The 10,512-nt window shown below is 37.2% G+C and overlaps 1 protein-coding gene across 2 annotated transcripts in view; it reads left to right on the forward strand.

The window, feature by feature from the left end:
• tsc22d3 (TSC22 domain family, member 3) overlaps nt 1-5,777 on the forward strand; it is a 32,583-nt gene extending 26,806 nt beyond the window's left edge. Inside the window, exons 1-3 of one of the 2 annotated variants that reach the window (XM_081381920.1) lie at nt 1,429-2,226; nt 2,407-2,458; nt 4,404-5,777. In XM_081381920.1, coding sequence (XP_081238046.1) covers nt 2,105-2,226; nt 2,407-2,458; nt 4,404-4,661 — 432 coding nt within the window. In that variant the 5' untranslated portion in view covers nt 1,429-2,104 and the 3' untranslated portion in view covers nt 4,662-5,777. Of the gene's footprint in view, nt 1-1,428; nt 2,227-2,406; nt 2,459-4,403 lie in introns of those variants that run through there. The other variant, XM_081381919.1, reaches the window with a different exon arrangement.
• The last annotated feature ends 4,735 nt before the right edge of the window (nt 5,778-10,512 follow it).

The raw sequence follows: 10,512 nt of genomic DNA on the forward strand, positions 1-10,512 counted from the left end.
TTGTTGCAAGTGTAAATAATTAGTGCCACTCAGTGTAACTGTATTGAACATGATATATACACTGAGACCAGTCTTAAAGTTTCCAACCTTGTTTTAAACTGTGTAGTAGCAGTGTAAAGCATTTGTTTATCGGAGAGTGTCTGGGACATCTCCACCCTGGCCATGGTGACAGACGGAGACATACTGTACAATGGCACATCTGTGTTTACTGTGATGTACGAGTGGCGACTGAATGAAGCATCTGTTTGCTCATCTAGCTGCATCAAAACAATGTGAAAGTTAAAACTGAACAATTTTTTAGCAAATTGATTTGTCAGTCCCGGTTTTCTTGGAATGTAATACATGCAGCTTTCTCTTTGCCAGAGAGGCTGGTTGTCCTGGTTTTGTCACGTCACTAAAATGACGACGATTAACACACTATCAGCAGTACTTTATAACAGGGAGGTTCTGTTGACACTTCATTGCCTGCAGACTCTCACGAAGCATAACTCTTCAAATTAAGAAGCCACTTCATGGTCTTTCCCTCTTCGTCTGAGGGATGATTATCGTTTCATACAGTACAAACTGTACAAGCACTTGCCAATTATCCTGACTGTAACAGCTCGCCAGGAGTTGGGTTAACTCTTTCTGGAGCGTTCCTCGGAAATCTAATCTGTCAGCTTAACTAACTCAGCATGAAATGGAAAGTGACAGCACGGTGACTAATTTGTGCTTTTCTGTAAAGTCTCATTAGGAGGATCAGCTTCGAGCCGTCCCCTTTTAAAGGGCTAAACTAGCATCCAAACAAATTCTTGCTCCGCTCAGAAAAGATAGGTGATAGATTGTAAAATGTAGTGAAAGAGTCCATAATGTCCGTAAAATTACGTTTTGTGACATACTGTAATAGATTCATTTTCATAACTTTGCATTGTGCAATGTTGCTAGCATGTCCCATCAAATGATTTCCCCCCAAAATTCAATTCACAAAGCAGATATTACGTGAATAATAACAGTGTCTGTTTGTAAGCTGTGCAAGTTTATAAGTTGGACAAAATGTAAGTTTGATTTTGTTACAGTTTATATTATTATATAGTTATATTTACGTTTTGAGTCTACACCAGGCAGGTATTTTTAGAAGGATTAAAACATTTATTTTTTGGTGTGGTTTCTTTCACACTGTTTTATAACTGCAACGTTGTAAAATGCGTTAAAATGTACTTGCTGAGGACTTTACTGTTGTATTCTTTTATTATGGAATCATTACTTTTAATGTTAATGTTTTAATGTTTGGACAGCCAAACAGTGTGTTTATGTTCTAAATGAGCAAAATGTGCAAATATTAGCTTACTGATATCAAAGTGCCAGTGACTTTGATTCCAAGTTTGGTTGAGCATGTGTTTATGACTGTTATACACAGTTTGGCCACTAGAGGCACTAAAGGCTGAAGTTAGACATTTATGGAAAAAAGTGTTGTGAGAAAATTCTATTGATTCATCTTTCCCATCCAGTTCTCCGTAATCTCGAAGCAGTCAACTGCAAAACTAGAAACTTATGAAGACCTGGAGGCATCGACCAATTCGGTCAATTTACTATTAATAAAACTGCTCAATTAGGCTACTGATTTTCACCATGTAACAAATTACTGAGGTTTATAGGAGCGCGTGGTTCCTTAAAGTGACAACTTTACATGGATAAGACAAGTGCATTAGTCACAGGGCAGCTATATATTTCACGAGGCATGTCATAACGCGGGAAAACGTCTTGTTTGTGTTGATGTGTTGTGGAGGTTTGTCCCGCGGTTTGCTGCTGCTGCATGCTGTGTGTTCTTTAGGCGAGTTCAGTGAGAGGGCAAAACGAAAATCTATGCCACAAACCTCATTTGAATAATACATGCGCGCGTCATGTGGCGTCACCGAGTGGAGTATAAAAGCCCGCTGCGGCAGAAATAGCATCACTTGCCGACAGTGTTTCTCTGAAACCGCTCCTAGTTCACTCATAGTGCCCGGTTTTATCTGCGCGTATTGCAACAGAGCAACGCAACACAAACAACCAGGATCTTAAAATCGTGTTCCAACAAGTCGCAAACGTGGCGAGAAGTATTATTCAGACGGGTCTTGTACTCAACATGAGCACAGAGATGTTTAAAACGCCAATGGAGCTCGCAGTCTACCAGCTACACAATTTCTCCATCTCCTTCTTCTCATCGTTCCTTGGAGGGGATGTAGTGTCGGTCAAACTAGACAACAGGTATGCCGATTTTACGAGATTATTAGATGCTTTTGACAGTCGACAGGATTACAGTCGGACATAAATATTAGTTTGCTGTTTTGCGGCATCGACACAGAATAGGTGTCACGCACTAAGAGCTTGTTTACTACTGCACTGTCTGAACTGCGTTTTAATACTTTGTGTCTTTGTCTTTTGCAGTGCCTCTGGCGCAAGCGTTGTGGCAATTGACAACAAGATCGAACAAGCAATGGTAAGATCTATTCTTTTAACAGTATGATCAGATGTTTGTAGAATTGCAGTGGAAAGTATCTAGTTTCTGTGTAGGCTGTAACCAGACCTGTGGCACGCTCTAGAGCTGCTGCATATACATCCATTGCATATGCTTTGTTTGCCCACCTGCAGTAAAAGTCAAAGGTTGCTGTACAACACCCACATGCACCATTTTATATAAAGCAAGTAATTGTTTAACCCATTTAATCCCCCCAGTAACATCTGTAACCAAAAGTCTAAATGTACTATTTACTAATATATGTATTTATTTATTAAACATTACTATTAATTATAAATGAAAAGCAGATCATAACTACCATATTTAGCCCAAATAATCTGAAGTCTTTTATTAATGTATTAAGATTGCTAATTATAGTATATACATAATGCTCACAATATATGTAAACATTTAAGTTAACCCAGAGACACATTTGATTAATTAACTAGCAAAATAAATATGTATTAAAGAATTCTTAGATAATTATTCTTAAATTCCCAACATCACAATTACCTGATAGTAAAAGTGTCTTTTAACTCATTTAATCCCCCTAGTAATATATGTAACCATTTTTTCCCCTTTAAAGGGTATTAAACTCATATTAGTACTATTTAACTATAAAAGCAAATGCATATCTTTAACTACCATATCTGGCACAAATAATATTTAAATGATCTGTTATTAAAGTACTCTGTCTTACATAAATCATAAATCATGCTCACACTAGATGTAAACATTTGAATTGCAATAACTTCATTAAACATAAAAAGAAAAAGAAAATTCAAATACAAATAGGAAACATTCATTTATTTTGCCTTATTCTGATGACTTGCACTGACTGGAATCAGACAGTTTTATATAATCCGGGCAGAAGCTGCTGATAGCTAACGTTAGTCTCAATCAGGCCTCCACATTTTATGAATGAATGAATGGCATTTGTGTACGCTACCGATTCCGAATACTGTTAGCTTCACAATTTCGCGCTCTGTTCTCCGAAGCTCTTGAGCTGGAAAGCAGAAGCAGGCTAGTTGTCATGACAACCGAATAAACAAAAATCGCGCCTGGTAAAATTCATTAGTCAAGTGCAAGTTATACAGAAACTAAAAGAAGGAAGGACAATGCTATATTCATTTTTATTCAAATTTAACAAAAGCATATTTTAAAATGATGTGCGATCTACCAGCATTGTCTTTGCGATCGGCCTATTGGGCACTACTGTATTAAACATTACTAAACATTACATTTATAAACTAAAAACGGAAAAGTTTTTCTTTTGCGTTTTTCACATACAGATGACAACATTGTCAAAACGATCCCCGTTCACACTGATCAGCTAAAACGACAAAAAAAAAAAAAAATGCTGTATTATTCATACTAGGCCAGTAGTTGGCGACTTTGTAAAGAAATACTACGCGCCCATAGACTGAACATGTAATATGCATGCGCATGGCGTCACCGTTTTCACAAATTCGCGTTTTTTAACTTTACAGACAATAGTGATTTAGTTTTCAAACACTTGCACTTTGAATTATTATTATTTTTTTAAGTTTGTGTTTTCAGGCACCAAAAACGCTGTTGTCGTGTAAATGAATGGCCTAAACGCATACAAGTTTTCAGTTTTTAATTAAAAACGATATTGTGTAAACAGCCCCTTGGATACTCTTTCCCTCACAATGATTGAACATAATGTACAGTTGTTGTCATTACAAATTCAGGAACCCTGAATGAATGACAGTTTATTTCAATGGGCTATTCAAGGGGTAAAATACATGTGCTCAATTATCTTAGACTTAATCCAAGTTCTCAGCCTCATTCTTCCGAGTTCATACATGAATTCCACATGCAAACAGATCTGTTGCAATGTACTTAATAGTCTGAGTATGTTTTGGTGTGATCATGGAAACTCAATTCTCTATTTCTCTTGTAGGATCTTGTAAAGAATCACTTAATGTATGCAGTCAGGGAAGAAGTGGAGATCTTGAAGGAGCAGATCAAGGAGCTGGCAGAGAAAAACAACCAGTTGGAGCGTGAGAACAGCCTGCTGAAGAACCTGGCGAGCCCAGAGCAGCTGGAGAAGTTTCAGTCCCGTCTGCCCTCAGACTCCAGCCTCCCCCTGGAGCCTCTGGAGCTGGGCTCCCCCGAGAACAACGAGCACCAGTACATCAGCACGGGGTCTGCTGTATAAGTGGCTCTGCCATGGGGCGGGCAGAGCCACAGCTCTCACCTGAAATGGACCTCCAGATATGCAACTTCAAGATGAAGCTGGCTGTACAGATGAAACCTGACCTGAAATGAAAGCATTACGACGTACCAGTGGCCAAGTTCTGTATTATCCGACAATCTCTTCGGACTAACATGGAAAAGAGAGAGATGTAGACGTCTGAGGTTACTGTACAACGGGACTGACGTGCCCCTTGCTTGGAAGGGGGCCCAGCCTTGCTTTCCTTTGGTCCCTCTCACGAAGAGACGGAGAGGGGTTTGCCTGATGGAGCTGGCCAAGAGCGCATCTTCGGTCAAGCCAAGGAAATGTACGTCCCTACGAGTTGCCCCCACAGTCTCACGAGAGCCCCACCTGACGCAAGCTGTACGGGACTCTTGTTCCTGCCCTCCGTGTCACTGACCCCTAGCGCTGTGGACATTCTTAGCTCCCGTAGTTCAGGACGCTTGAGACGGACCTGTACGGAGCACCGGTCCTCTCGTCCACAGCGGTGACTCCTGCCATATGATTTGTATCGCATCGCTTGTATCTCTGCAGATGGGGCCTGCTGCTTATGGGGATTATTGCTTGTTTGTGTTTTGAAACGGAACAAAATCAACTTGTTTATGTGGGCTGTGTGTAAAAATGATTTTTTCTTTTTGTGGGAATGAAAATCTGTATACATTTGCTATAGTTCTGTAAATTAGCACCTGATGTAAAGCGAAATGTTCTGAAATGGATGGAGGTGAAGGGCGGAAAATGTTGCTGCGAATGTTCTGCTGACATGTCGAACGTGTGTTCTGTTGACCCTCTATGCCAACCAACTAACAGGCACGATGGTGTCTGAAGGAGGCCACATGTTTTTCAATGAACTTTGTGTTTTCTAACCACCAAAGACTTGCCTAATACTCACAAGCCAACAGGACCATGTGTAACTTTTCACAGGAAGAAGTTTTTTGACAGCAGTCTTTTTGTAACATGGGTATTGTTGCTTTATTGTGTCCATGGTGTTTTTTTTTTTTTTTTAACGATTTATGGATGCAAAATGCACATTGCAATAAACCTGATGTTTACACTAAATACTACCCTCAGATCTTTTGCTTTTTCTTCATGAAGGACAAGAACATTTTCTGTAGTTTCATATTTAGTGCATATGACCTCTTAGAAGTTACAACCAGATTCTTAGTATCTATAAAAATTCCAACTTTAAACGAGATGTAAAATCAGAGCAATCTTCCTTGGCGTCAATATAAGACTGAGAGTCTTTTAAAGATGAGGTGTTCGACACTACATGAGTAAAGTTCATGCATAGAAGATAAGGCCTTCACAAAGCAATTATTTAGACCAATAATATCCTCTTAGCATGCATGGTAGTTTATGATAGACATTTGCTATTCAAGTATGCACTGACATCACTTGCTGCTCACATTTTACTACATGCAATGAAACTTCTTTATATGAATAATCAAATTCTTTCCAGTAATTACATATATATATATATAAAGATAAATGTCATTGACCTCAGTGAGCGTGGCACCATGTGCCTGATAATAAAATATGCTATGTTTGGACTTTCCACTGGACTATCAAAATAACTATTAAAAAAAACTATACATGGAAAAAAGAGGGTTTAATTGCAGATGTTTATGTACATACACAGATCTAGAGCTAAGTGCACAATGGCTACTGTGTTGTAGTCATCCACAAGGCTTTGGGGCAAAGCATAGTGAGAAAACAGATCATGGCGTGTGAAACCCTCATCTTTCTCTCCTTAGGAAAGGCACGCTCAGTGTAACTCAATCCTCTCCCTTATGTAAGACCCACATCTCAGTATTCTTCAGAAATTCCTATAAGGTAGTAAAAGTAATAAAGTATATTCAAAAGACTATGCGGTTCCGGCGGGTCACGTCCACTGGGTCCTATTACAGATGGGTGGAGGTTTAAAAGGAAATCACTTCTGGAAATATCAGAATCCAAATGCACTCTGATCTGATGTTTTATTGCCGTTATTAACATCCAGCTATCTATCAAACTAGAATATCAAACAGAATAGACAAACACATTAAAAATAAACACATGAATAAATATTCGTGAAGTTTATGTGAATATGAATATTGGGTTACACTTTATTTTAAGGTGTCCTTGTCCTTGTTACAGTGTAAATATACATTTGCATACTGAGTAATATCAATTAACAACATATACTTACTATAGAATAGGATTAGAAATAGGGTTTGGTTTAGGGTTAGTTACTTGTAATTATGCATAATTTACTGTTATACAATAAGTACATGTAACAAGGAGTCTGTAAAATAAAGTGTTACCGAAGCTTCATATTATGTCACTTCATTGTGTAATAGACAAGATAACTTCTTTTGGCAAATAACTAAGTAACCAACAAACTAAATAATAATAATAATAATGTTATAGTATTATAATATTAACCATAATATAAATAAATAACAATAATAAAGCTTTGGTAACAATTGAATTAAAGCCTTTATGATTAATGCATTATAAAGATATTGGCAATGTTATATTATAATGCATTATATCTTTTCATAAATAATTGTAACCAAAGTAAAAGTGCATTATAACATTATCCGATTCCTTGTTACATCTGAAATTGGTTGTTTGTCGTGTTTCAATGCATTATGCTTTCTAAAGGTGTGTTCAATTAATAGATTAGTATTATAATGTTTTTGTGGTTACAATTATTCATGAGACCATGCAATGCATTATAAGGTGCATTACCAGGCATAAATAATGCATTCAAATTATAATGCATTATATATAAAGGCATTAAGTAAGTGTAACCAAGTTTTTGTTCATGGTATTTTTGGACTGGAGTAAACAACCATGGACAAAGTTCAGTGGTTCAATGTTCAGACTCAGAGTGGATTCGCTGGTGATCTGGCATTTGTTCTGCTTCCCAAAACAGCTGCAAGACCTCTGCTGTTATGCAACTCCCAAACATCTGTTTCAGTTTGGTGTAGTGGGCGGATTTCTATGTCAAGGCCTGGTGAAGTGTGGCCGGGTTTGCATGCGAGCGAGTTACAGTGCACTGATACATTTACTTGTTTGTTCTGTATGTAAATAGCTCAGAGTAGGCTGTTTGTGCCATATTTCAGTGGAGTGACATTATTTCCTAAGCCTCAGATCTAATACCCTGTTGTGGAAAATTATTGAGTGTGATCCGCAGTGTAAACGGTGTTACCTCATTCTCACTTTATACAAACAGCTTCTCGCTCCCAGGTGCATCCTGTAGAGACAGAGGCAAATGAGAGATGTTTACTTCGGGAATATTTTTTTTTTTAGATCCTTAAGAAGTAAGTTGACAGTATAAATAGACAAAGTCATTAGGAGCCCAAAGTGTTTACTACTTTTATGCAATGCACTGACTGGTGTCCAGCTACCAAAATGAGTAATTAAAAATTGCTGCAAATTTTCCATTCAATTACATCAGAGAAACTGACGCCTGAATCCAAATATTCAAAAGTTATATAACTTATATTTAAAATACATGATTTTTCATTATATAATTTAGAATTAGATTATATAATTTATATAGTTCATATTAGACTTATAAGACAAAACAACGCATTTGAGGAAATTCCACTGGAATACAAGAATCATTGGAAAAGGTTTCTAGAGTAGTGCTAGGCGTATGATTAATCTACTTCAGACATAAAAGGCAAACAAATACCGGTACTGTACATGACCCATTGTTCAACTTGGGTTGCATATAAGTCATAACCACAGATATGTATAAAATTTCCATTGTACAAACCACAATTTCAGGTTTTCTGTGATGCGACAGCATGTTTTGCAAGACTTACTGTATGTCTGTGTATGCACAAACTCATGACCTTTTGTTGCAGCCAGTCAGACTTAATGTATACAGTCAGACTAAAAGTATTGAATCTTTTCAAGTTCTCTAATATTGCTTTGGGTGTTTTATCTCATTATCTACCCAAGCCAGTTTGAACAAAATCATTTTCATCCATGAAGTCTCTCATGATTTAAAATTAACTGGTCATTCTTAAAATACAATCTTCTAATGGTCTCTCTGTTTTGCAGAAGCAGTAAACCGTGAATAGTTGGCTACTAATGTATTTAATTGGCCTCCAAGTATAATTTACGACAACGTCTTGTTTATTCCCATTAACATACACACAACTATCTCTTATGATAGAGCATTTTGTGTTCACAAGACCAAATGTTCTGTTTATTTGAGGTAAGCCACTATTGCTCTTGTTTTTACAGATTTCTAAGGGTGTGGGAATGTGATAAGCTTACCACACTCCACCTATAGAAAGAGGATTTGGAAACCAACATTAGTTACTTTCACACGGCCATAAAAGGATGTTGCCTCACAAACACATATGGGTAGTAGTTCCACCCTAAACTCTTTACTAATCTCTGGGCTGGTGCAAGAGGTCAAATATACCAACAGAAGTTGGCCAATGACTCTGAGTTGCAGGAACATACAGAACTTATGTTTGTTAGTCCCTCAACTTGTTGAGTTTTAAATGAGGAGGGTATAAATATATCAATAAAGATCCTCCAACTTTATCTGAGTGGCTTTAATTAGGCTATCCTCAAAAAGAGACTCTTTGTAGGAGGGAGAAGGGAAGGTGCTCTTATTTAACAGTGCTGGAATTCTTCCTAGACGCATTAGATCTGAGAGGAACCGTGTCCATCTTTCCCCAGGGGTTTGGAAAACACTGTGAAACACTGTGTCTGTGTGAGAGGTGTGCTCCTCTGTGGTACCAGTCTCGCAAAGAATGTGCTTGGAACACCTTATTTTGACCAAGTGGGGCAGAACAAAAGCCACCAGCATGAGGTTGAGGATTTAAGAGGAAAGCCTTGAATTCAGAGTCCTAACACGAGACAAGCACAGTTTGTTTTCTAGCACTGACGTGTGTCATGGGGGAAAATGATGTGCTCTTATTACATAACTTTTTCATGATGAACTCGAGTACCTCAAAATTGTTCGGCTTCTGGGAGTTGTTTTGCTTAAAGATATTATTAAAGATTAAAGATTCAATCAACTCCTCAGATAAACTGCTTAGGGGTGGGTGATATTGACATTTTTAACCGTTATACACATTGCTTAACTAAGTCAGTGATACACATCACCAAATTGTAATTAGGCTTGTCACTACACCAAATTGTTAAAAATTCAACAAAACCTCAGGTTTCATTAAGTATAAACAGCATATATACTATATTGCAAATCTCAACTTGATTGTTGAAAGAATGTCACATTTTCGCAAGTGATATTGAGTATACACACATTAAGATACAATCTCAGCTATGTGATTGTTTATATTGCTGTGAAATGAAAATTGCATAATATAACTATCAAATACACTTATGTAAAGCGATATTTACTATATAGCAAATCTCAACTGCTTGACTTATTTCATTGCAAAATGTAACTATATTCTATAACTACTGTATAGCTCTTTATTAACAAAGATTCATGTGTGTATATAGAGCACATTTAAACTGCTTGATTGCTTGTATTGTCACAAAATTTGAACTATTATCACCCAGCTCTAATCTGCTAAATGTGTCAATAAGGCAAGATGATATTAAGATATTATAAACATTAACATGACTTTCTGTAAAGCTGCTTGAAACAATGTTTATTGTGAAAAGCACTATACAAATAAATCTGACTTAACTTGATTTGTAAGTAATGTGATGCATGTACCAGCAGGTCAACATTTTTTCCCCCTAAAAGGATATAGTATTCGGAGCAGCATGGATTTGTGTTTAAGAATGTTATCTGAGCAGTTAAATTGCTGGTGTATTGTGTTGTTGTATAACT

The sequence above is a fragment of the Scardinius erythrophthalmus genome, assembly GCF_964197995.2.
Source record: "Scardinius erythrophthalmus genome assembly, chromosome: 13".
In the NCBI taxonomy this organism is placed as follows: Eukaryota; Metazoa; Chordata; class Actinopteri; order Cypriniformes; family Leuciscidae; genus Scardinius; species Scardinius erythrophthalmus.